General features: G+C 41.3%; 1 protein-coding gene across 6 annotated transcripts; it reads left to right on the top strand.

Annotated features, from left to right (window-relative positions):
• The first annotated feature begins 147 nt into the window (after positions 1-147).
• mymx (myomixer) lies at positions 148-26,784 on the top strand. 6 transcript variants are annotated; one of them, XM_085297352.1, is made up of 34 exons: positions 148-639; positions 1,169-1,258; positions 2,492-2,635; positions 5,189-5,335; positions 5,807-5,998; positions 6,902-6,985; positions 7,205-7,323; positions 7,426-7,540; positions 7,622-7,699; positions 7,801-7,916; positions 8,954-9,116; positions 12,522-12,667; positions 12,759-12,852; positions 13,172-13,321; positions 13,575-13,724; positions 14,224-14,480; positions 15,541-15,676; positions 16,343-16,537; positions 16,860-17,012; positions 17,883-18,100; positions 18,432-18,615; positions 18,700-18,855; positions 19,041-19,397; positions 19,654-19,773; positions 21,518-23,449; positions 23,875-24,009; positions 24,103-24,177; positions 24,258-24,344; positions 24,450-24,541; positions 24,645-24,730; positions 24,810-24,873; positions 24,961-25,175; positions 25,628-25,774; positions 25,877-26,784. In XM_085297352.1, the coding sequence occupies exons 1-34, from the start codon at positions 148-150 to the stop codon at positions 26,140-26,142; spliced, it is 7,155 nt and encodes a 2,384-aa protein (XP_085153478.1). In that variant the 3' UTR covers positions 26,143-26,784. The 6 variants fall into 6 exon arrangements, with proteins under 6 accessions (XP_085153478.1, XP_085153476.1, XP_085153479.1 ...); XM_085297350.1 differs by having other exon boundaries at positions 12,756-12,852; XM_085297353.1 differs by having other exon boundaries at positions 6,899-6,985; positions 8,999-9,116; positions 12,756-12,852.
• The last annotated feature ends 728 nt before the right edge of the window (positions 26,785-27,512 follow it).

Genomic DNA, 27,512 nt, shown 5'->3' with positions numbered 1-27,512 from the left:
TTCCACCCTCCACTTGACTGCTGAACTGAGACTGGACAACTGTTTAGTCAGGAGAGCGCACAAAGGGATGAAACAGACTTTTTTTCAGAGCTCATTTGGACCTAAGCAATTTTGTTTTGTTTTTGTTTTCTTATTGGGACACTAGTCATGTCTGAGAGTATTGTGAGGAAGGTGCAGCCCTTTACCATTGGGACAAGGCTGTCAGCTCCTGCTGTGGCAAAATGTCAGGATTTTACACAGAGTTATCTGCCTGGCGAGACTCTGGATAACTGTGTGCTGCAGCACAATCTGAACTCGCTCTACCTCAGTGGATCACAGGTGTGTGCACATGGACCCTGTCTCGTCTCGCCGATTGTCAAGCAGGTAGCCCCCGTGAAACACAACCAAGACCGGATGGCAGCGGAGGACCAGCTGAACCAGAATGTTGCCTCTGCCTCTGCCGTCTCCAGATCAATAAAGAAGATCACAATCTCTGGGAACAAAGACAGGCCAGAGAACAAGATGACAGCAGAGCCTGCAATTACACGGTGCACATCTGAAAACAACAATAACAACAACAACATCAGCAGCACATCAGAAGTACATCTGCCAAGGATAGTGGGTGTGAGCTGTGAGAATAAGCCCACTTCTCAATTTAAGGTACAAGACTGCATGCACACATAGAATTCTAACAATAAAGAAAAAATATGACTCAAAAAATATGGCAGTGCATTAAAACTGTTGTTAAGGTAAAAAAAAAAAGTCTAAATATAGATAAATATTTTTTGTCAAATATATGTGTAGCATACCTTTAGTTACATAAAGGATATTTGATAAATTGGCTATTTTAAAGAGTTTCAAAATAATTAACCTTAAACTTGAAGAGGCCAGTTTTCCAACACTGTTCTGCTTTAATTATAACATTTCCAGTAGAATATGAAAATGATCTAAACATGATCTTTTAAAAACAGAAAGTTATTAAAGAAATGGCTGTTAATCGAAGATATATTTGTTTTACTAGCTCCAACCGAAAAGGCCTGTTGGAATTAGTCACAAGCACGTGCGCTTTCACATCGTGTAAAACGTTAATTACCAGCGTTCATTTTTGTCTAGCTTTCTTTCTTTTTTTTTCATTCATTATTGACATTTCTCGTCCCTCCCGGTTGCATATTTTATCCTAATATTTTAGGTTTTACTCAAAAAAGAGAGCAGCGATGAATTTCAGCCCATGCAGGGACAAACCAGACCGAAAGCGAACAGAGAGAAATCCCTACAACAGGTAAGATGCAAGCTAACTGCTAAATTAATGTCAAATAGTTAGCATTATTTAAAAGACATGTTTTAGAGTAAAAGAAGTGGTAAAAGAAGTGGAATTTTGAGGCTAAAATATTTTGTTATTACTTACTGTGCTACTGTGAGCAGCTGTCTTTAGTGTTTTATTTAGACTAAAGGAAAGCTAGCCCTTGTTGGGAGTTTCTTTATAGCTAGCTGCTTTTATATTATAAATTTAAAGCTAAGTGACACAGGGGTGGAAAACCAGTTATAAGAACAGTGTGTTTTGGTTGAATGCTACCCAGAATAATCGTTGTTTCCTCTTGATTTTGCTGTCGTGTATTTAAGACACGTTATACAGAACAAATAAACACTAAAAGTATATTTGTAGGATGTTGTGTAAAGCTAGTGGGCTGCTGGATTTGGCCGGTTCCAAGCTGAAGTCATTGCGTCTTGCGGATGAAGTGCTGTGTTAACAGCAGAGCTTGCAGAGGCAGGGCCCACTGGAAAACATGAAGTCAGGAGTAGATGTTAACAAAAGAAAAGGCTAGCTGAAGTACTTGTGGAGGCTGGTTGTAATAATACACAGACTGCCATGGCCTTAATTCCCCTTCAAGAACAAAACAAGGAGTAATTTTTCACATAATTTCCTATTTTGTTACCACAACAATACTTTGAGTTTACTCTGCTCATGTATTATTCATCCACGTTGTCAAAATGTTCTTATTACAAGAGATAAAGTGGCTTTGGTGCCTGTACCTGTGCAGGTAATAATGAGCGAACGTGATCTGTCAAGGCTCTTTAAAGATGACATGTTTACACATAAGCCTGAAAAACATTGGAGGATCTGCCTGTTCCTGCTTCCCTCTTGTGCCCAGATGTTTCCTGATTGGGGACCAGCAGGAATGCTTGTCCATTAGTGAACTTGTGCCAGTCGTGTTCATTTCATCCTACGTGGTGCTGACAGTAGGTTTTTGTTAAGAGAGACCTTGGGGCCAGTCTGCCATGTGTTTCTAATGTGCCTGGATGGCGAACATAGGTATAATCAATGTAAGCGGACACTTAGACATCCTCTGATTGTGAAGTGATATTGCTGGAGAGCTGTGCCTCTTTCTTAAAGGTTTGTCAGAAGCAATCATCATCTGGTGTATGGTTTTATCTGTTTAAAAAAAAAGGTTTACGTTGGAGACAAACTGCTCTTGTGTTTTCAACACTTTCTCTGTGTTGCATGCTCACACAGATATCAGTACCTGAACCGCAGGAGGATGAGCCTCAGAGGAAAGAAAGCCATCCACGCACACCGATTGAAGGGTCGGCAGCTGTTACACCTCCAAGTGACTGCTTCACTCAGCGCAACTCACTCTTCAGCAAGGAAGTACTGCAGGTAACACGAGGAAGGCATACCAGCGTATTAGCATCAGTAGCTCCTCGTGGTATTTCAGTGGGTTTATCATTTGTTTTTCACTCTTTGACATACAAGCTTTATTTTCCTGCTCTCCGTCTGTTTCTAATGTCTAATAAATAAGGAAAGATTTGAAGAGATACTTTTTCTATGGAGCTTCTCGTAAATTTGCAGCCTCTTATTTTACAGTTAATTAATCAGAATCTGTTTTAATCTATAAATGCTACAAAGACCACAAGCTACAGTGGGCTGATCCCAAAAGAAACATGTTATGCTGTTCAGTTAAAATCAGAAAGGAAATTGCCTGTTGTATGACCCTCAGAGGAGAACAAAATATGTACTGATTCTTATTTTGTCCCTAAGAACTGTATGAGCTGTGTTCGGCTGAGGGAAGAGAGGGAGGGGAAACCGCCACAAGCAATTATTTGGGGATGAGATCATTGTTTGGCTCCATCCCTTCACGCCTATTGCTCAGAGAGACTCAGCCAAGCAGCACAACTGGTTGTGTTATCTCACTGCTGCGTTTACCCCAGCACACACAAGGACATTTTTCAGCGAGTTCGGCTGAGGGACATTTTTGTCCAGCAGTTGGCTTTGCCATCAGACCTCTGTCGAGCAACCATCCAAGTGATAGGCGAGAAAAAAAAAAGAATTACATTTGAATATGATGTATGTATGTGTTAAAAGCTTTGTAGCACATTAACAAGCTTACTAGACCCATTGGACACAGTGGAGGATGCTTTTGTATGTTCACGGTTTTTGACAATTGGCTTTATAAAAGTGGAAGTTTAGGTACCTGGGGACCTGCCTGTTTTACAGCGATTTGGTTGACTGCTATTGCTGATGAAAATGTATTATTATAGTATTACATTTCTGTCAAAGTGGAAGTGAGCCTTCCAGGGAGAGACTTTTAATGGCCCCTGATGGTTCGAGCTAGGGGATCGGAGCGGGTCACAACATGGTGCAGCAGGACTTTGTGTAGAGCCATCTGTCTCCCAGGCTGCTCTGCAACATATCTTGCCTTTCACCATTTCATTTTCAAGATAGAGAAATAGAGAAACTTCAACCCCCACAATGTTCTCTGGGCCAAGTTGCATTACAAAAGAGGTAAAAAATGTGGCCCGTTAATAGATATTTTATAACTGTCAATCAACTGTCCTTGTTTTCTCTATAAATTCCAAAATCAGATTTCTTTCAACTTTTTATATTTATTTTAAAATTTGTTATGTATTAACTGCAATGTTTATTTATGTGGCCATATTTTTTTTAAACTGCAGTCCTTCTATTCTTTGTGGCTAGACTAAGGCCCAACTGTATGATTTGAACAGACCATTGTTGTGCAGAGTGGACAGGAAGAAACAAGGGAATCATAGACTTCCTGTATGAGGTCATTATAATGCCATGGGAGCCAGTGTGAGAAGATAGGGGCAGGCCTGTTTTGTCAAGCTCTTTTCCTTCTGTTGAAACCAGAAATACGCCCGTTACCCTGGGGGCCTTGTAAAGTTAATGACTTGCTCCTCTGGGGAGCAGTGACATCATATTTTAATCTAGAGCAAAAAGCTGTTTGGTGGATGTGTCATGTGCGGTCTTGATGTTTCATTGATTTTAAAGTGGAGTTGCTACAGAGTTTATTATTCAATGTCAGTCGCACCGAATTCCTTGGGAAATAATGCTCTGATGTAATGTCAAGGTATGATGACTTATTTGTGTGTGTAACTGTCAGTTGACGTACACAAAAGCAGCGCTGTGAAAAAAAGAAAAGTCCGGATCAGTCTGACAAGTAGAAGAACCTGAGCTGATTTATTAGTTTTTGTAACTTAGGCGGGCCACTGACTTCCATGCTGTGTTCTTTGCAGAAAACAAACACGTACTTTCCAACGCTTTCTGATTTTGGCCACCTGGTTTGGCCTTCTCACTCCATACAGAAGGCTGCCAGAAAAGGCTGCTCTGCAAGACAAAGTCTTATGCAATGGAGTCGAGGCCCTTGCCAAGAGAAACTTCTGCTCTGTATAACATGACACTGGAGAACAAAGAGCTGGTCTTGATGTGCTTGATGTGCTGTATGCTGTATTACAATAAGACGGGGGGAAAAAAATTCGGTCTTTGCTAGATATGTAAAATGATGACTGCTTTTGTCTAGTGTACTTTCATGCAGATGATATCTCACAATCCAAGCTTTAGATCAGCTTAAGGTGTGAAATGACTCGCTGCAAAAGAAAAAAATAGAATATACTGTTGGTCCAAATGTACAAATCAGTCTTCACCATTAATTTTCACATGTACAAGGAAGCATTGCGTCACTTTTATGGGTCCAAAATCAGTTTTTGTCATGTCTGTACTTTGTCACTGTCACAAAAATCACCAAATTGTTGTGAAAATTTGGCCAAACAGCACTGAATACATGCTCCCTAAACCAGCATGAAGTGTGTAAAGCAGTCTCACACACTCTCAGATTCAGGTCAGCAAACATATTAGTGAATAACAATGTGAAGCATGACTGAGACATTTTTGCCTGTGTTTGTAATTTGGATGTAGGCTGAGGCGTGGATCAAAGGCAAGCTACAGGATTTGAAGGACGGATGTAATATTCAGTGCTGCCCCCTGGAGGATTGGGAAGACGCCTCACAAATACTTCAGAGAGATCTTAAAGACTTTGAGAACACCCTGATTCAACTCAACCAGGTGGGAAAGTTATTCAAGATGAGACTGGACACTAACTGAAATATCACAGAGTTACCAAAACAAGCACATCTGAGCACCCTATGTCCAAAATTAAATGTTTATTTTAACTTTTTAACACATAATGGGCATCTGAATGTAACCATTAATCACTGCGTTTGGTGTTAAAAGAGCCTGTCAAATCATATAACACATAACATAATGGTAGGCACTTCCAGGCAAGAGAAAAGAGGAAACCTCAGTATTCCAGGCGACTCTGTCAAGCCAGTTTATACTTTCTCCCACAGGAGAAATGTTTGGAAATTGTGCATTGGTCATAATTAACATTGCTCGGCAGACAGGCCGGCAAGGGCAGAAGCAGAACTCTGAGAGTTTTCAGGAGTATATCCAAAACACGAATGACAGATGTGTTGCCTCTGCTCTGGGTGACAATTCAAATGAACAATGTCTTTGTGTTTCTGTGTGTTTTAAAAGATGGGTGAGCAGCTGATCTGTAAACTGAATCCCACATCTGATTTGGTAAAGAAGCAGCTCAGTCAGCTCAGGGACCAGTGGCAGACCCTCAAACAGATGGCTGCAAATCAGATGAGGGCCCTAGGAGGAGCCAAGAACCTGCAGGAATTCAACAAAAAGGTGGACAAGCTGGAGGCATGGATTAAAGAGAAGGTAAGGAACATATCAGTCTTTCTCTACTTTTATACTACATACAACTAAAATTTGTGGGTTACTGGGTAAACTCAAAGTATTTTGTAATATTGGTTGTCTTTACGATGCAGGTATTTCCTTCAATATGTCTTATTTTCTTAAATTCAACACCAACAGGGTAAAATGTAATTTACGTTTTCTTTTTCTTTTTTTTTGCAATGTTTTGTATTTCACTGTTAATTCCTGAACATGTTTCATTTTTCTTATCCTGTTCACATCACCTTTGTAATCTCCCTACATTTCTCTTTCCCCTTCGTATTTATCAAAGCAGGCAATCCACATATTAAAAAACAGCAGTTAATAATGCTCTCCAACTTCAACAATTATGCCAAAACAGTTGGCCCAGAGGCTAATCTGAGTCTACAGGCAGCTCCAATCAACATTTGTCAAGATATTAGTCACAAAAACAGCACTTTCCAATACAGGAAATTAGCTCAGTATCCTGAAGACATCTCTGGTTTGTGTATGTTCACCGGTGTAAAACATCTGCCTGTCATTATCAAAAAGCAATCATCTAATTCATTTTAGGCCTATGTTTATCTCTCTGTTCATGTCCGTGTCTGGCACAAGGGAACTGATGATTGATAATGGACCTGTGGGATTGTAATGGAGGATGCTGGTTATGAAGTCTATAAAACATCCACCCTAGGAGACGTATTCTCCATTACGTTCCACTCATCCTTTCCTCTGTCCCTTAGTATCAAGTTCAGAGTTCCTCACTGCATGCTGAAGGCTATTTCTGTTTAGCATCTTGCTTGGTAGCAGAGGTAATGTGGTTTAATCCTGGTGCCTCTGAAAAAAAAATAATGGTTGGGTTCCTAACAAATGGGGGCTATAAACACTGACTTTTATGTGTGCCAGCAGGAAGAGGAACAGTGTCTGGTGAATGTCCTGGGGGAAATTGTTGACAAAATGCAGTTGACTAGAAGAATTTTAGATCTGAAACAGGTGAGCTACTACTAATAATTACCCGAACACTGATAAAAGTGTTATAAACAACATTCCTGTGGTAAAAATATATGCATTTCCATATGTTAATAGCTTCCTTTACAGTTTTGTAGAGGTTTTCCAGTAATTTATCTATGGCTGCCTGTAATTTGTCTCCATCAGTGTATGGTAAAGACAGCTGAGGTCATAGTTGGATTGTGTTCTCCTGTTCCCCTGCAGGATGAGCAGCTACACAGAAATCTCCATGAGGAAATCAACAACTTGGCACTGAAACTGGAGAAACAAGGGAAGACAGATAGCAAAAACATATCCAGCAGGAGGAAACACATCAATAAAATGTTTGTCACTTACATTTGACTGAAAAATTGCATGAAACACCTCCAATCTAAAGATTAATTGAAGACTGAGTTTCTCTATGTTGCTGTCTGCTGTTTGTGTAGGTGGCTGAAGATGCAGTCGCATCTGAAAAACTACCATGAAAATCTTCATCTGGCCCTGGAAGTGTCCTCATTTTACCAGCAGGCTGATAATATATTATTTGCTATAAACAGCATGGTAAAACTTCCTGAAAACCTAATTATATTATCATATATTAGATCTGAGAGGCTCTTCCACTCACAGTGTCCCTTCTTTTAGAGGAAAAACATGTCTGTATTGAAAGACGTGGACAGCTTTGGAGATAGAGAAATGCGTGAGATCGCCAGTCAGATCATGGTAAGCTGTGTCTTTTCACTTAAAGCAGCACTGCTTTGTCAGATCTTGAAAGTGTGTTGCAGAAGCCTTCTCTACCTAACCTGCAGGCCTGTGTGTGGTAGATGCTTGATGTGAGTGTATCCCAGCTGTCGAATCTCTGTCCCACCCTGGCTGCCAGTGTCACACGGAAGCAGAGTGAGGTGAAGGATTGCTGGGCACTTCTTCAGAAGCTTTTCAGGTACGCCAACAGGCCAAGGATACCCTAACAACTTTGGTGGCCTTAAATATGTGGACCATTTCACTCAATAATTGGTCCTTTACAACTACCCAGTGAGTTAGAACTTTGTTTTTTCTGTCATTACCCTACTGTTACTGACGTCAGACGTATGCACTGGGAGAACCAAACAGTTTTCCAAATGAAAATGAGCTCTGCCTGAAGAGTTTTCTCTTCATTCTGATTATCCGCGTCTAATTTTGGTTTAAATCTGTGAAAAATTACAAGCAAAGAAAAAGTCTGCCGTGTCTGTTGACCAGTTAGCACACAGATTATCATTTACCATTTACCTCTCAGTTTAGAATATGAAGTTTTCTGTGCTGATTTGGAATTTGGAGAGGTGTACAACATGAATAATGTATTGGCAAAACTGCAAGTTGAAAACGTGGTTTGTTCACCTCTTACTATTAAAATCCTGATGTCATCTGAAACAGTCTGCTAAATCTGAGTAGAACTTCTTTACAAGCATATTTAGTTATTTTTTTATAGAATGTGTAAAATACATTTATTGTTACTGTAACTACAAGCACTATGTAGCCAGACTTTTTTTTCTTTTTATTAACTATCCAGACTTTTGCATCCTTAGACTGATTAGGGTGCTAGAAGCTGTATCAAATTAATGACTACAACCAAAATCATTGATATTTTGTTTCAAGTTCCCAATTTTTGTATCAGAAGGCCATTAGGTTAAACAGATGGATTACTCCATTTGGTGAAATAATCATAATAATAATGATTATAATCATAATATTGCAAAATTTGTAAATTGTGTGAGTCAGAGCTTCTGACATCCATGTGCAAAAACTTTCTCATGTTAGTAGCCTATCTTTAGATCCAAATATTACATCATGCCGTCTCTTATCAGCTGCTTTTCAAGACTATTTTAATCAAACAACACAAACACTGGCATGAAACTTCAGAGCCATAATTGGAAAGAATCGCTGGCCTCTGAAGCCCTGCTGTCAGTACTACAGTAACCTCCTGGTCTGCTCACCCTGCAGGAGTGACAAGACCACGCTCTCTCTCTCTGGCTCCACTTTCACCAGGGAAGATTCTGACCTCCTGACACTGGCCCAAGAACCCCAGTGCAACATGGGAATGGAGGCAAATTGTATCATGGGAAAGGAGGTGAAGGAGGAGAAGAATCATCTGAAAGGCTGTGCTGTAAGTAGCTTTTGTATTTCACTGTAATACTGGAGAAACCACATTGTGGTTCCCAAGTAGGAGAGAACAACTCCATCAGTGCTGGCAAAAGATGACACCAGCCCCATTCAGTCCTACAAAATCTGTGGCCTCAGAAAGTGACGCACTTCGTCCTTTGGTTTGGAAACTGCCTGATATACAGCTAAAGCACAGTTTTCCAAAATAGAATTTGACAGATGTGCTGTAAAGCAGTGGCTTCTACTCTTGGCACCCAAAATACTGTTTTCCATCTTCCCTCTACTTAATTATATCATCGGATGTCCCAGTTTTGGAGAATTCCGTGATAAGATGGTTTGCAAAAATACCAATTTTGTGCTTAAATCAGTGCTATAGAGAAAAAAGCAATATGTAACTGTGTTTTCTATTTTTTGCCAATCACCTTCTGTATCATCTAACAAGAGCCCCAGTCTTCAAATGTTGCAAATATTGCCCTGTAGGAGACACAGGAAGAGCTTTTAGAGGTGTTATTTGTGCTGGCACAAGAATTACATAAGTTTCCATGAAAAATGTCAAGCCCTGACTGCACAACATGGTTGAACAGTGCGCCAGAGCAAATAAGCCTTTCCCTCCAAAATTTCACTTCATGGTAGAAAAATATCTTGGCTTTCAACCATTCTAACAAAAGTACAGTCATTGAATTAATACTATATTAACAGAGGGTCCATAGTTCAGTCCAGGGTGAATATTCTAGAGAGTATGTTTATTCCTTGGACTTGACATTCCTTGTCTTGGAGGCCTACAGGAACTTTATTGAACTCGCGGGTCCTCCTATAGTTACCGCACTGCCCATAAACCTGACAGAAAGTCTGATTATCCAGAAATGTAAGTGTGGTTAAAACCAGTAATTATGTGAATATTTAGTCTTTAAACTTAGCGCATTACATTTCTTTGATTACAGTGGCTGTTTGAGTTTAGCCTAGAGCAAAGCTGTTCTTGTATCGCTGACCTTGAGCACTTCTGATCCCTGCTGGGCCCATGTCCTAACTTTGTCAAGCCAGAAAGTACAGATGCTTGAGAAAGCAAACTTCATTCTTTCCATTCTTCTCATGTTACTATTTCAGTAAATTTCTCTACTCATGTTTTCTCGCATCTCACCATCTGTGACAGGAGCCCATCAGGGCAGCAAACCTGACTCAGTTGTTGCTCTACAAACACTGATCTTGTTGCCATGGCATGCAGGACGACCTTGAGTGAATGGTTAGAATGGTCTTTATTGCACTAGGAGTTAGTAGTTGCCTGGGTACACTGACTATGGGAGCTTTACTTGTCACTGTTTTATGGAAGGGTTAAAAAGACACTCCATGAAAAAGCTTGGAGCCTTAAAGGCCAAACGCAGTGCTAAGCACAAGCACAGGTACCTGTTAAAACAGTAAGAGTAATTTGTCACATAGTTTCACAGCACCCTAGTGTATGGAATTGAGCCCATTACTTTTAAGGGTGCAATGACGCAGTTACATGGATCTTTAGGTTAATAGTGACTGTGAATTATTTGCACATTTGCATATGTGTTCATGTGCACATACACAATGTATTTATTCTCTCTGTTGCAATAATTCAGTCAATTAGCTGTAAAGGTTTTAGTGTCTGTACGTGCTTCAATATATGCATCCATGTCTGTTTTAGCCGTATATAGCCTCTTGTTTCTGAAGGTAAACATGGCTATCATCTGTTTCTCTGGCTAATTGTAGCCAGATGCTACTGCTGGAGACCAGATGGGTCTGCTGCTAAGTGATAGTTCTTGGCTGACATCATAGCACACTACAGAAAGACACACAGGGTGAGAGGAGATCAGCAGAAAAGGGATAGGAAGGAAGAGTGAACAGTATGCTGAAATGGTAAATGATTGGATAAGATGGTAAAGCACAGAATACCATTAAATATGACATACCAAATTGTTAAACGGCTATTTTTTCTGTAGCTGATATTCTGCCAAAGTGAAACGACACGACATGTTTACAGTGGAGTGCCCTGCAAAAATGAAAGACAGAAGCAAATGCCTGTCTGCAGAGGAGACCTTAGCAATGATTATAAATTCTTTGACACGAGGTTTTTAGCTCTACTGCTTTAGCACATAAATGGGCCTATAATTTGCCTCTATGAAACTCAGCCTGGCCTATAAAATGACTGGCATGTTGGTAAATGATGTTAGACCCCTACAATTTACTGCACTTTGCATAATTTTGGAGGCGACACTTTTCTTTGCTCCCTGCCTCACTTTTTCTATAAGCCCAGTCAGAAAATAATATGATTAAATTAAGGGCCCTCCATAAAACACTGTTATAAATGGATTTTTTGTATTTTTTGTATAATTGCTATGGCACATTGCTAAGTGCTTCCATAACTTTATAATTTCATATTCAGTATATATCATCTGGTTTAGTTAAGAGAAGCAATCAAAGACTTACATGTATAGCACTGTATAGTTAGAAACAGCACCAACATCAAGAAGTAATTACCGAATAAAGCAATAAAAAACAGCCTAAAACACTTGAATTAAATATTTGTATACATACATATACATAATTATGAAAACATCAGTTTAAAAGAAAATATGTTGTTGTAGTACACAGCTGCTCGCAGCAGGATGAAGAAGGTAAAAGACCTGCACTCAGGATAGCCCAATGTAGCAGTCCAGATACTTGTGGCTCTCATTGGAAACTCCTCAGTAGAGCCCTTTGGCCAACCTTTAAAATACTCATATGGTTGTAAAAGTAGCTTAGTGGCTGTTGACGTCTTTAATATATTTCTGCCCATAGACAAGGTTGATCGCTGTGGCATTGACCTTTCTAAAAACTCCAGAGTTCTCAACAGAGTCGGGGTGGATGACCATGGAAATCACTGTCTAAAGCTGAAACAACACTGCTGCTTTAAATGGGAGCAGGGGCATGGGAGTTTGAGGGTTATATTTCTATCTACAATGGCTCTTTTTATGATCAGAGTGGTTTAACATATGTTAGTAACGTTGTGCTCATTCATTTTGTAATTTCACATTTTTAAACCTTTCTTGCCATCTTTAGTATTGAAAAAGTTTGATGCTGTCAAACAGAAATAGCTTCTACTCTGAGACTGGTCTGGGCTGTTTCACTAAAAATAGCGAACCTTTGTGAGTATGTTTTGTGTCATTTACAGGAGAAACTCCGGGCAGCTGTCCATGTTGTCCAGCGTCCAGCCACATTGTAACATTCACATTAGTACTGAGCTACAGCAACGCCTCATTGTCTAGTGACTGTTCACAGCATGAAATCCTCTTTTCTGAGACGTTTAATCATCCTGTCAGCATTAATTCAGCAAAGGCCAAGCATTACTCACACACCATGTTGCTGATCTTTTGGATTTTCCTACAGACATTTACTCCTTTGTCCACAGAGTACTGCTGACGGTGGGAGTGGTAGACGAACACAGAGCTGCCAAAGCCAGGAGCAGCAATCAGTGAACCACACCTCTTTACCAATGAGAGACAGCCCTGTCTGCATTGATGATGCTATCGTCGGAAATCAATTGAAGGGGGAAAGGTGACGTTTCTGCCTGGCTTCTCTCGCCATCTTACATAATGAAAGGTCTTTATGTAAGTCATAATTGGAGTCTATGTTTTCTTTGCAGCAGGAAGCCCAGAACAGAACCCAAGATTGCCACCCCCTCTCCAGGCCACCCACAGCTTCACATACAGCTTCAGAGGTTCACTGTGTCTGCTGACAAGGTGACTACTTCCCCTGCCAGTCACACCCACTATTCTCCCGACAATAGAAATCAATTTGCAAAACTGTTTCCATGCTCCACACATACAATTAAAAGTACAAAAACAGGTTAGCTGGCAGTAAGGACTGTGCCTTCAACATCAGAAGTGATTGCTGTTAATTGTCAGCATAGCATTTGTACTCCGCAATATGGCCATGTATTTTTGCATTAACTCATATCTATCACTTAGAAGTTGTTTATGTGGTTTCCTGTAGCCTCAGCAGCTAAATCATATGTGTAAACTGTTCCTCATTACTCTCTTTGCTTTTTTTCCATCTCAGACTTTGTCATGGCTCAAAGACAACGTGTCCATGGCTACACAGGTGTGTTCAATAGCCAGTTTTGAGGGGCTGGAAGCAGCAAAGAGGTGTCAGCAAACCGTTGAGCAGGAAATCCTTAACAACCGAGCCAGGATAGAGGTGGTCAAAAAGGTAAACTGAAGCCCACTGTCACATTCACAGTTTCTCTTGAAATAAAGCACTGAATGAATTCCTTTAAAAAAATCTCCCCACATTTTGCAACTTGGGTTTCTTGGCAGGTCTGGTTTATTAATCAATGAGCTGACATCACGTCTGAGACAACTTTACTTACCCAAAGCTTTAGATTAGTCTATAGTTACAATATAAAATCCACTTCATTTCTTATTCATAATTTTCTTTCATCACTTTAATGAACCTTCCTTAGGAGGGCCACGGGCTGGTCCGGGCACAGCACCCGGGAAGCACAAAGATCGAGGAGTTCCTTGGCCAGCTGGAAGTCCTGTGGGAAGAACTGAGGAAGAGACACCAAAGGAATGCTGTCTTTCTCCAGGCCTCAGAAGAGCTGGGTTTTAGGGTAACATTCTTTTTTTTTTTTTTTTAAAGAAAAGAAAATAGTTCACAGGCTGTTCTCTCTTCTCTGTTGAAATTTATGATTATGACAAATTATCCTGGATCCTTTTTATCCCTACTAAAAGCTTTCTGTTCAGCCAGATCCTGAGCTGTATGCATGCACTCATGGTTAGAAACTTGTTTACTTTATCACCTTAATTGGCTGAGTTGTTGAGATGTAGTCACAACATTTTATGAAGGCTAATCCAAGGAATATAAAATGTGCTCAGATATAATTTGATTATGACTTGGAAAGAGGCTGCAAATCCAGATTGATGACCTAGTTGGAAACCATGAGTCATGTAAGTCTTAGCAACTACTTCCACGTATTATTGTTGTCTTTGAACAGTGCCTTTGGTAGTTTAAACTGTGCATTAAATCACCTTGAAATTAAAGCAGGAAAACTTCTATAACATGAGACATAAATTGCACTCCCCCAACCTCTCCATGTCTGTTCTGTACAGGTTGTGAAAGTGCTCCAGGCCCTTGGCAGCTTGGAGGCCTGGCTGGAGTCTGTGGAGCTTTCCATGAAGGAATCTGTCTTAGCCGGTGACCCTGAAACAATGAGCATGGCTGAGAGGGAAAGCCGTTTGCTGGAGAAAGAGGTGGCATCCCGTAGCCTGGAACTCAGTGCTCTGAGGCAGGAGGTGGACCGCCTTCATAGTCACAGCCACCCACGTACACGAGGGCTACCGGCACGCATGGAGGAGGTGGAGAAAAAGTATGTTAGAAAGATAGGTCAAGGGTAGCCCTTTGATATTTGTCATCATGGAAAGTTCATGTTATGGATCTGAGCAATGAGACTCTGGTGGTTTTTCTCATCACTGTGGTCAGGAAATAAAGGAAGTCAGTGTTTCCAAGAGGTCACAGGTTTGGGCTTGCCATGTTTGTAATCCAACATGGAAGAGTTTGTTCATAAAGCTCCCCAGTTCTTATTTAAGACAAACAGTTTCACCCCATAAACCACAAATATATATATAAATATATCCATAGATTTTTCTCTAAGTTGGCAAAAATATCTCTCCATGTGCTCATCATTTCACGGCCAAAGTTTATTCATTTGTGATTCATGCAGCACTTAGTGAGGTCTACCCCAGAGTTTTGACATGCACTTCACCCACAGCTTGTCAGTGTGTGTCAGAGTCACCCATTCCGTGTTTGCAAGATGACGCCTCTCTTTTTGGTTGGCCCTTGAAAGACAGGTTGTTGCCATGGACTCTCACTAAAACTTATGATGCTGGCTGGTTTACCCAACATACCTGTGTCTATAAACAGAAGTTCAGACTCTGTAAAGAACACCAAGCTGACCAAAGAAAATACAGATGTGGAAAGGTCTCAGTTTAAGTGTTTCCAGGGTGGGGGTGTTAGATGGGGTAGGGATGGCCACTTGTGTAGTCTGAGGTCCTGTTGATGCAGGAGGCTCTCGCTAAGCAGCTGAAAGACACTTGTTATGATGTCATTATTTAACAGTGCACACAAGCAATGTAAGGGTCATTTATTCTGGAAAAATACCCTTTCAAAAAGATCCCTTTACCATTTCCTATATAAACTCTGCACAGTGGAGGTACCTCAGTGCACTAAAGTACAGGATATGTTTATGTGACACATGATATATGATAACATAAGCAGTGCTCTAGCACGGTACGAGTCACCTAGTAAGATGCTTGCGGTCTCTGTAATGTGGTTCTGCTGAAGGATGCAAGGTTGTATATGTGGATGTGGTTTACCATTTAGGTGTAACTTTTGGTTATAACATCCCTGCTGGTGTTTGTGTTTCCCAGGTACCACCGTGTCCAGAGTGCCCTGACCCAGCAGAGCTCTGAGCTGCAGGACACGCGCATGCTGACCGAGTTCCTGGAACGTGTGGAGCTGGAGGAAAGCCAGGATCTCAGTGGCAGTCAGTACAGATTAGGGCAGGTAGGTAAATTTTTCAATAGTGGCATTTAAAGGATACGCTTGTAAAAAGTTTTAATAAAAAAAATATATTGTTGTGCATGTGTAGCCAGTTTTAGCATTACAGGTAGCTTTAGTTTGTTGTCAAATTTTGCATTCTACCTGAAAATCTGTAGTTTAAATGGTAAGTACGCTGGTTCTTAAATATACTTTTCTACTCTATCTGAGCACTCAAAGCACTTTACACAAATTCCCTCATTCACTCATTCGCACAAGCACTTTTTTCTAAGCTCTTTCTATGTAGGTGCTTTTATCTAACATTCATACACATTCAAACTCTGAGGGATTTATTGGAGAGCAACAGACTGGAGCAGACGGGGATCAAACCACCAACCTTCCCATTAGTATGTGACCTGCTCCACCACCTGAGTTACAGCCACACTGCAAACACAATATAAATCCATTTTATGAACTCTACAACAGCTTTAAACTAAAAGCAGTCCTTATCAAAACTGTTGACAGTGTTCTATGAATTAATCAAAATAATATAGTATAAGAATTTTTAGATTAAATTATAAATTCAGGAGTGGCAGTATTGCAATGCACTACTACTTTTTCTCATTCACATTACTACCATTTTAATTCAGTTGAACTTGGCAAATGAATAGTAACTCTTTTTGTACCTAACAGCCTCTCCACAGTGAAAATTCCCCAGCTCCTACTTTGCTGACACTTCAGAACAGCGGCAGTGGTGAGCCTCTCTTAGAAACCATGGGAGACCCCGTGGAAGAGCTACGAGAGGCTGTAGAGATGCTGAATGACACAGTGAGAGAAAGAGGTCGGTCACAAAGCCACGACCAGGCTATCCAGGAGCTGATGAGCAAGGTAAGAAGAGGAGATTTTAGATATATATATATATCACACACACAATGGCAGTGAATGAGTTAATAGGCCCAAGACAGGCCACCACTCCCCCTCACATGTGTTTTTTTGTGTTATTTCAATTTACTCTTGGTTTAAGAAAAAAAAAAAAAAAAAAAGTACACATTTTAAAAAAGCACATACGCAGATGGCTGGAGGGGAATCCATGACACCATTTTAAACTAATTTGCAATGTGGCTCTCATTGGAAAACAAATAATGTACACTGAAGTATAATGACTTAATAACATCCTATGAGTACTCATGATGACTTGGTGCATCGCCAGCATGCCAGCCTGGCAGTGCGCGTGGAGGAGTGCGTGTGCTTCAGCAAGGATCTGAGCCTGGACATCCTGGAGAAGGAGACAGACATGGCCATTCAGTGTGAGCCAGATCGCTGTGGCCTAGAGGCTCTGCGGGAGGAGCAGGACCACCTGGAGGTGAGAGAAAGATGCCGGCACATGTTGTGATTATGCTGTAAACATCTGAAATGATTCATTTCTGGTAATGCAGTCCAGTATTCCATTACACTGATGTTGGATTATGGACAGTTTGCCCTGTGTATTTAAAAAAAGGGAAGTCCCCCCAACCCCGACTGTCTTATAGTCACCTCCAACACATTGTTCCACAGTCTGTTTCCTGTTGTGACATATTTTTTCACAACAACAACAAAAAAAGCCTGCCTTTTCTCCTTTGTGCTATGAGCAAGCTACATAGAGCAAGCAAAAGTTTGTTATTCCCGTGGGATATTTATTTGTGCTTGCATGAGTCACTGTTGTGTTAGCTCTCAAAGTGTATGTGTGTGTTTATGAGCAAATCTGGTAGGGTGTGTATGAGTGTCCATGGTTCACAGGGTTGGAGATGTGAAGTTGGGGATGGTAAAGTTCTGTGTGAGTCATTTTCTGGGCAGTGTTATGTTTATCACACGCACACACAGCTGTCTGTACTTGATACCTTTGAAAAGCAGAAATGACCTAATCTCCCAAACTGAAATAACTGTGCCGTCAGCAGACAAGCATCTACAACTCAGTGTTCTTGTGGCTTACTGTAGCTGAGAAACGTTATGAAGTAGTGGTCCCAGAGAACCCTCAACACTATTAATTACTGCCTCGTCAAAAGGAGGACAAAAAAATTCCGACTGCAAGCTAGCTATAGCGTGGCAGCCCATATGTAGACCATATGGGCCTCTAACTGAATAATATGCATTAAGCTATGGAGATGAGGTCATAGTCAGAGATACAATTGGTACAGGCTGTTTGAGTGAGTGGATTTGATGGGAGATGATAGATTCTTACTGTGATTCTCCACAGACTGACTATGAAATCATCAGGGAGGAGGTAAAGGAGCTGCAGGACCAGGCTTCTCGACTGAAGGATCTGTGTCCAGAGAGAGTGCACGTACTAGATGCAAAAATTCAGGCTACACTGCAGGCCTGGAACGAGCTGGGAAAGAGCGTGACAGAGAACAAATCACGTCTGAAAGAGTTTGCGCAGCTCCAGGACTTCTTCAGGAGCTACCTTGCCATGATGTAAGCAGGGCGTGAGGATGTTGTGACCCTTTTCTGGGCCTCAAGTTATTTCGTAATCAACTTTTGTGAGAACATCTGCCCCTTACAACATCTATCAAGGAAAGAACAGGATGTTCTCATTGTCAAGCACAGGTCCCTGGGGAAGTGTATAATTTAAGATGTGCTGAGAAGGTCAGAGCAAGTTTCCTGGGCTGAGTGTGACAGGGCAATGAATGTCTGTCCTACCAGGGAGAGCCTGGTCATTCTCATGCTTTGTGAATGTATGGTTTTTCTCACAGCCCTGTTGCTTGTCTCCTCCACTACCTCCCACCCCAACCTGATCTCTGAATAGCTCATGGACAGAAGACACCAGGTCATGCATTTTCTCAGATACCACCTTGCATTTTGGGAAAGACGGGCAGACATCACTGGTTGCAGAGCTGGATATGCAAATTGAGCAAAAGTTTGAGGAGTTTGATGAGCTGGCCGCCACAGGCAAAAATCTTTTAGACAAGGAGCACCACCTCACACAAATGGTGAGCAGGGTTTCACACGTGACTTTCTTTGAATATATTTTTGTTTTTATTTGGTTCTACTTTACGAACTCTAATGTCTTACAGGTAAGAGAGCGTATGGAGGAACTGAGGAGTATGCTCGGGTGGATCTTGGTACACTGGAGGGCTCAAAAGCAACAGTGGCTCCACAAGAAGAGCAGACAGGAACCTTCACAGGACAACATTTACTTTGAGGCGACAATGGGCCCGCCATCAACAGAGGTAAATGAGCAGAGGGACACTTACTGTAGAGACAGAATGAGTGAATGAAGGCTGGGGAGAACAATATAGCACCAGTGCATGTATGTTTTTGACAAGTGGAAATTGTAATATAAAATGACAAATATTTGTAGTTCAAAGTGTTTCTAAACCATTGTGTTTTTATGTTCTCTTTCCATGATACATAGAATTCAGTTCCTGAGCCAGAGCCCTTCCATTCTCATCAATCCCCAGTTGTCACCCCTACTGAAGACACAACAAAGGCAAGAAATAGCCAGCCATTGTGTTTGGTGCCCAGTCATGCTGAGAAACATAAAGAAGAGCCATCAGAAGATGGGTATGAGATCATGAACAGCATTGGACCCCAGGATGATCCTCCTAAAGCCAACGTGCTGGTGCTTAAAGAGGGCAGCAGCCCTCCTGTAGGGGGAACAGTCAACCTCATCCTTAGCTTTGGTAACACAGGGGACAGCCAGGTTCAGGTACTTGACCTGCCTGCTGGGACAAAAGAGGTAGTGGAGGAGACCTCTGAGCCTGTCCACAGGGTGAGAGACGCACTCATCATTTCACACTATAAGCAGCTACACAGTAATATGGGGCGTCACTATTAATGCCCACATTCACTTCTCTCCCAGAAGCACTGAAACAGATGATATTTGTTACTGTTCCTGAAGGTTAATGCAGTAACACGCATTCCCTGAAACCACACTGCATGGGATCTCCCTTCTTGACTGTCTTGCTGTTCATTCCCCTCTCTCCTTTGGCCTTCACATCTTCCTTTTTCCCCGTTTTCTCCCTCAGCCCACTGTGCCTCAATCTTCTGCCTATAAAAACTTTTGGAGGCGCTGCCAGGGGCTTTTGGAAAATACTTTGGGTAGTTTAAAGCGAAAGAGAAAGATTTATCGGCAGAGTGCAAATGAGGTAAACTGCGCGGTGTGAACTGGCATTGCATGCTGCATCTCGAAGTGTACTGGGACTGCATGCCGTGTGTAGCTCTTTTCTTAAGGGAGCATGCTCTACTAATCTGTTACAAGACACAGCCAGTCTGCAGCTTCCCTGGCTTGTTTCCTTCGCTGTAAGTGAGACATAAGAGTAACGGGAAATAAGTCAGGCCGAGGTGCTATCATATTCATACTGACACCATCTCCAAAGTCGCTGTGGCTGGAAAATTTATAGTTAACATGAGAAAAGTGAGAAAAGAAAACAAACTGTTTTACTATTAAAACTCAGAGTTTCCCCACTTAACTAGAGTCGTAAATGAAAATCTAAAACCAAATAAATTCTGTTTTTAATGTAGTCCTTTCTGTTATGATTTTTAATGGGATGTGAAAAGAAAGGTGCTACTTTTACAATCCATTTGTAAAAATATAAACGTAATGAATAAAGTGATCTACCTGACATTCAATAGGTGAACAATAATGTTCTGTTTTCAGGAAAAAAATATTGTATTTACGTAACTTTTATAATTTACTTTAATGCTTGCAATAGATTTATAACAATACACCCCAAACCACAAGTTGTACAAAATCTGTGTATAAAAAGTTTTTCAGTTGATTTACATTTCTTGGGAATTTACACCGAAAATAAACTGTTATCTTTGCAGTATTCACTACCATATTTAAAGCAGTTTTGCTCTCCATCATGCATTCCAGCCTTAAAAGCAAGAGGAATGATCTCAGTAATCTTGATGCACTGAAAACAAATCTGTGTATTTTGGCAAGTCTGTCTTTGCAGTAATCTGTCAGCAGTCATCGTGCCTTTTCAGCTCATCTTGTATAAACTCAGATGAATTGTTAAGTTCCCACCAGAAAATCACACAATAAAACCTGAGCTTTTTCTTACTGTTAAACTTCTTTGGGCTACAACTTGTTAAATGAGCCAGGATTTAAAACTGAAAAGATTTGCTGACAGAGACAGAATGAGGGTGATGAGTAAGAAGAGCACAATCAGTCTTCTACCTACAGTGAACGTTGACAGAAGCTCTCTCTTCTTTGCTGTCATTTCACTACAAGCCTGATATAAACCTGGTCGTGTTTGACTGCGCGGCTGTGCTAAAGTTGTTTGAAAGCAGTGACCTCATCCTCTCTTCATATGAAAATCATGCTCCAAAATGACTCGCAGCATGAGTGCTCTCTCAAGTGCCAGCAGAGGTTCAGTCATTAGACAGAGAACTGTTGCTGAACTTCGAAGAAAAGCCCCCAGACTGCACACCATGATTTATAGTCTGGGCTTTCCACAGAAACAAGAGATTAGTCACAGAGTTGAAAGGTCAAGACATTACAGCTGCGTATGACGGCATGTGAAGCCACATATGATTCTGATTAAGTCCTGTAAGTGTGCAGTTGCAATAATGTTCATGTTCTTTGTCCTTACATCTAATGTTTTTGTCTTCGATAATTTTTTAATACATTTACATTGTTGTGTCAGATTCATGCATTCCTGAATCCGTTGTATTCTTGGATGTGTGCGATCATTGTCTTAGTCAATTTTGCTCTCATGTCATCGTCCATCTGTAACACATAAAACAGCTCTTGTTCTCACAGAGGGCTGCAAGGCTTCAGCCTGCAGCACGCATGAGTCTATGGTTAACCATTTTTAGTACAGTAATCTCACTAATATAAGAGCTTCCACACATACCTAATATACTTTTTTCTCTTTTTAATAGGTAAGTACCTACTTGCATGTCAAGGATAACAACCTGGCTGCGGCCCCTGTGTATGAGAGCATCACCTTGCCCCGCCAAAAAAGCCGCTCCACAGCCTCAGCCTCCCCGACTTTCTTGCCATCCTCCTCTTTGCCATCCTCCTCAGCACCTGCACTTCAGGGAACCAACGTAACTTTCCACAACACGACAGGGAACGGAGGCAGCTCCATCTTCAGCAGCATCAAGAGAATGGGCAAGAAGCGGAAGAGGAAGAGAGACGCGCGTAGACACACTATCCAGAAAATCATGGGAGTTGAGGAGCAAACAGATGGGATGCCTCATTGTACCTCTGAGACAATCACATACGACACACATACATGGCCACTGAAGGAACGTCGAAGGAAGAAGAAGAATGGGGATGGAGTAGAAGCCATTGCCTATATGAAGAATCCTTTGCTGAAGGACATTGATACAGAGTGTTCAGGGGAATACAGCATTACTCCATATGCTGTTTCAGCAGGACCCACCACTACACCCACAGCAGGTCAGGTGAAAAGCCACTGCAGGTTCCTCTCCTTGGGTTCTGTATTGAGTTTTGATCTACCTAAAGATATGAATCTCATTCCCAGCATTCAGGACATCATTACTATTGCCCCTCCAGAATCAAAAAAAGTAGCTGGGACTGATCCAGACCCTCACTCGCACAAACAAACATTCCTGAGCTCTTTCAGACAGACTAGACCCACTCCCACTGTCACGCATGACACTTCAGCTGAAAGCAGCTTTGCTGAGACACAGCTATCTACATCTCTTGGGAAACATCTTCCTGGTGTGGACAGCGGTTTACAACCTCCACCTTCTCCTTCTGTGGAGGAAGATGAGGATCAGACTGTACAATGTAATGATTTATCTAAAACCCAGGTGGCTCTTTGTGAGGAGGAAAAACAGGAGTGGGACAAAACATTGTCAGAGATTAAAACCAGCACAGCTGAGAAGGATGGGACTGTCCAGCCTTCACAGTTGCATATTTATGTGAACCAAACCTCCACCTCCACTACAGCTATACATAAACACGAGTGTCTTAGTGTTCATACACTCATTAGAGACTTAAATGGACATCAGTACCACAAATGTGCAAGACCCCACAGTTTTCATGAAGAGAATCCTGGACTTCAGTCAAGCCAAGCTTCCTTCATGAGAGTCAATCTGAAGTCAACAAAGAGTGTTCGACAGGACTCTGTGGACTCTGGCATCTCCACCTCCAGCAGTCTCAAGCTTTGCAAAGATGATGCTCCACGTTCTGATAGCATGCAGCCTAAAGGAGTGGTGAGGAAGCTTATATCTCTTGAAGTGGGAGGTACAGAGTGCACTAAAATAAGAGAAAATGATTCAACAGGTCCACCTTCACGCTCAACAGTGATAGAAACAGAGCCTGTCCACCTTGATCACCAGCAGTTTGAGGAAGAGGAGGAAGAGCTAGAGGACATCTGGAACCAGACTACTAACTACAGGCAGAGCATTTGCTCAGACATCATGTACCAGCCCAATGAGGAACCTTTAGACAAAGCCAAAAAGACACCTTCAGATACAACCCCGACTGTGCTCTACAGAAACCTCGTCACTGCCTCGGCACCCAACCTTCTTGTGGCTGAATTCAAACTGCCCACCCACATTCAGAACCTGCTGGGTTATGAAAAGGGCCAGAGTCCCAAAGATCACCTTCCTCCACTGTCTATAGGAGACAGAAGGTCCTGGGCAGCTTTTCCTAACAGGGAGCCAGCCAGCAAAACTTCAGTGACAGTGAACGAGACTGCTTCAGATCCAGTGAAGCTACCTGATGTAGGGGACAATCAGAGATACATTTATCAGTACAAAGAGGATGAGGAGGAGGAAGAGGAGGTAGAGAAGGCAAAGGTGGGGGCGGAGGCAGACGAGCACACAGGTTGCTTGAAGGTGAGGTCAGGGTGTGATGATCCCACATGACTGAGATTATACTGAAATTACAAAAATAATTTTTTCTCACACATTGTGGTGGGTGGTCAGACAGACAAGTGTGTCAACAGTTTTTAACGGAATAGATTTAATTACTTTTTCATTATGTAAAAGAAAAGACAAAGACAAATGAATTCAAAGCCAAAGTAAATCAAAGCAGAAGTATATGCAGTTCTAGAGACTTAGTGCTAGGCAGGATAGTAGATTTTATGGTAGTAGATGTAGTAGAAACATGGCATATACTTTATATACTTTCGTATGTCAATATGGCTTGCACATTATGTGTAGTTACTGTGTGCATGTATACTGCTCTCACCCCAGTTGCATTGTAGGTATTCAAGGCAGTATAGCTACATTAAAAAGTTATATCTTCTCACCCTGAACAGGACCCGTCAGTGAGTCTCCTGTCAGTTCATATGGGTTTGGATGGGATCTGTCAGCAAAGGAAAGCCTCACAGAGCCAAGAGGACTTGGAGAAACCTGAGGAGCATGTGGCCTCAGGGTGGCACTGTTTCACCTCAGTGAGTGTTACTGCAGTCTGTAATGGAAATCTGGGCTCTTCTATGAGTTTTCTTTTTTCATTGATTTTTTTGAATTAATTCACTTCCCTTCAGAGTGGAAAACCTGAGCTGCAGTCTATGGAGGGGATGCTTGAGAGGAAGCACAAGCTGCAGCTGGGAGGGAAGAAAGTAAGAAATGTTTAAGCCAGCACAGTCAGCAAATGTAAAGCGTGCAGTCAGCACTACACACTCTTATCTTATTTTCACAGGCACCCTCCAGAGGTTGGAACTCCTACCACGCTGTCCTATATAGACACACCTTGTGCTTCTACCAGGATAGAAAGGAGACTCTGAGGGTAAGCCAAGAAATCACGACAAAAGGAGCCCAAGAGAAAAGTGAGGATTAATAATTGAAGTAAATAGAATGTGGTCACTGATGATTACACTGTGTTGTGCTGCAGAGTTCTGCATGTGGCCTGCCACTGAACCTCATGGGAGCAGAGTGTTTACCTTTCCCAGAATACACCAAAAAACCCAACTGCTTTCGATTAAGGTCAGATTGTAGCAGCTGCTGTTTAATAGAAATATACTGATTTAAAGGCAGTGATGCCTTTCCAGCAGCTGGAACGGTAAAAATCGTGTTTTCTGATCTTTAGGCTCCGTGATGGGTCTGAATATCTGCTTAATGCATCTTCACGCTTTATGATGAAGAAATGGATGATGAAGATACAAGCAAGCACAGGTAAACTAGTTATTTCACAGCTCACACTGAATTAATGTTCAGTATTATTATTCTAATTCATTTGTGTGTGTTTTTAAAGGTCAGACAGTGTGTAGGTCTTCAATATTAGGTGTCCCTTTTAATGAAGATCTCCCCAGTTCCTTGTAAGATGCTTTCATATAATTTGAATTACACAAAATCTTTGATATTAATTTCTGTAAAATAATAGCTTGCAATTCTTTTGTCCACAGAAAGCCCCCCTTCTGTTTTGGATGTCATGATCCAGACGGTTGCCACTGTTCCTCTCAACATGATGTCACCCAACTGTTTCCCAGGCACAACCCACCGGGTACCACCCAGACCAAAGAAATTGTTGTCCTCACCAGAGAGTTAAATCACATGACACAGAGTCACTTCAAGCGTTTGGATGAACATTTAATCTCATCCTCAGATGCGGGCTGCTGCGGTGAGAGCCTCTGCTGTGCAGACAAAAGCTGCATTTATCTGGGACCAGTTTAACAAATACCTCTGCCCCACTTTCGCACACGGCAATACAGAATAAAATAGACCCCATTCTCCACCGCCGGCTTCTGATTAGTCCCACTGGGCTGGTGGTTAGAGGATGCACTCTGTTACTTATTGTTTTACGTACAATTTACATTTGATTTATTTTAAGTGCAATGATTTTATCAGCTAATGTAGTATAAAAGATTTAATTTCACGGCTTTGGATAACCAAAGAACTAGTGAATGGTTGTTGCAGGTACAGTTGGTACCACTAGGGGGAGCTAAAGTATTGTCTACTTGCATATTAAAACAACATAACTAAGACTGGTGTTAATACAATAAAGGGTTTTGCTTTTCCTCGTTCCTCTGTCACTTTAGTCCTATTTTTAATGTTCTCTCTGGCCCTTCCTAGATGTTGATAAAGGCAGCTTAAAGCAGATGATGACTCACAGACTCTCTGGAGGCTTCAAAGACAACGCCTCTTCCTCTCCCCAGTCCCCTTTATGCAGCGGTCAGGACTGGCTAAGTAGCAAGCGTCGCTCCCACTCCTTTACTTCATGTTAGTATGCAACTAGTAAAATACATTTTAGCATTTATAATCTATAATATCTGTGTTATTTCTTTTTGTCTTCTAATGTTTTCTGTTTGGTGTTTTTTGCAGCAACTTACCAAAAGATCAAACCCATGTTGCGCACCCCTGGAGGCAAAGGCCTGGAAACAGGCTCCAACTACTGTGTGACTCTGGTGGTGGGAGACAAGTCAACAGACAGCGCATCAGCAAGCAGAAGCTCTGAGCCTCCACTGCTGGCTTTGGCTGGGTGGGAGCAGGACAAATATCAGGACGCAGCTCTGAGGAGCTACGTGAGCCTGCCGCGGCCACGCAACAAGTCTGTCTTCAAAAAGTTCTTTGGGAAAAGGGACCTCTGAGTTTATCGATGATGATTTATAGAGATTGAAAAAATAGTTTCGAATGTGCAGTGCACATATTAAAAACAGTTACTACTGACCATATTTATGATTAAAAGACATACCACAGTTTTATTTTTGACGGATTTTATAGAAATCACTTAGCTGGCTTGAAAGTCCTTATATTAAATCATTTTTATGAGTGTTTATATTCTTTTTCGCTTTTCTTGTTCAAGCAAAAAGAAGAAAAGTGTATGTGTGCACTGTGTAGTTGCAGATTTAAATCTGTATTCCTTCTTTTTGTTTGAGTAGTATTTCTCTTTTTTTGGTAATCTTTGTATAGAAACCCACCTGCTCAGCAGACGGTCTGTTTAGAATCCCAGTGGTATCATCTTGACCTGGTTATGACCAAGTATTCACCATATCCTCAACTCACGATGCTCGTTGTACTATTACATCTTTACAGCTCCTCTGTTTCACATGTTTCATGTGTGTGCGCTTGTGTGTATGAGTTTGTGTGTGTGTGGTGCACCAAACTAATTTACTTAATAACCACAGATCAGCAGTTTGATACTGCCGAGCTTGTTTGATACAGATACTAATGTAGCAGAGACTATTAATAATAAAACATAAAAAAAACTTGCTGTGGTTGTGATTAAAAGAAATCATTTCTAAGACAGTTTTGCTTAAAATTTCTGTTGCTGGAGCTTTGTTGTCATCTCGGGAGGCTTTGAAGAGAAAAGGGATTAGATGAATAGAGAGATTAAAGGCCAAGCTAGGCTAAAATTATCCTCAGATCATTAGTCTTATTTTTGCATATGTAAACCTGACATCATTCAGAAGCACCAGATCCAGGAACTCTGCAGACATGGCTGCATAATTAGTCATGCATAAAGCATTTGCAACACTGTTTAGCATTACAAAATATCTACTGATTCCCTAAAAGATGCCTCAAACAGATGGCTTTGAACACAGAGTGCGCATGAAAATACACTGAAAACTGCAAAGTCAAAAAATATCTTAAAATGCTAATTATTTCCATGTGTGATGACCTATAGGACCTACATAAGTATGAGCATGGGCTGTGTTTGATCTATAAGAGCAGCTCATATCAGCTGAGGTGCAAATGCTGCGTCTGAAATTTTAATTTCAAATTTGAAAGTCCTCACACTTCATGCAGAGGCTAAAAATTGCTGAACTGTTAATTCAAGTGGAAGAGACTACCATGGCTGAACTGTTTTTGGGAGCAGTTTAAGCTGTGGAAACATTAGCTGAGCTGAGCTTGAAGTCTCTGTCCTTGATAACTTTCAACATGCACTAGTTACATGCAGACCTTCATAACATACTATGATTGTACCATTAGGCCTGCACATACACATTAAACTATATCA

This window comes from Mchenga conophoros, linkage group LG13, assembly GCF_057382185.1.
Source record: "Mchenga conophoros isolate Kocher_MC1m ecotype Shallow Benthic linkage group LG13, M_conophoros_male_GT1.1, whole genome shotgun sequence".
Lineage (NCBI taxonomy): Eukaryota > Metazoa > Chordata > Actinopteri > Cichliformes > Cichlidae > Mchenga > Mchenga conophoros.
Note: the sequence above shows the minus strand (reverse complement) of the source record. Positions and strands in the feature narration are given on the sequence as shown.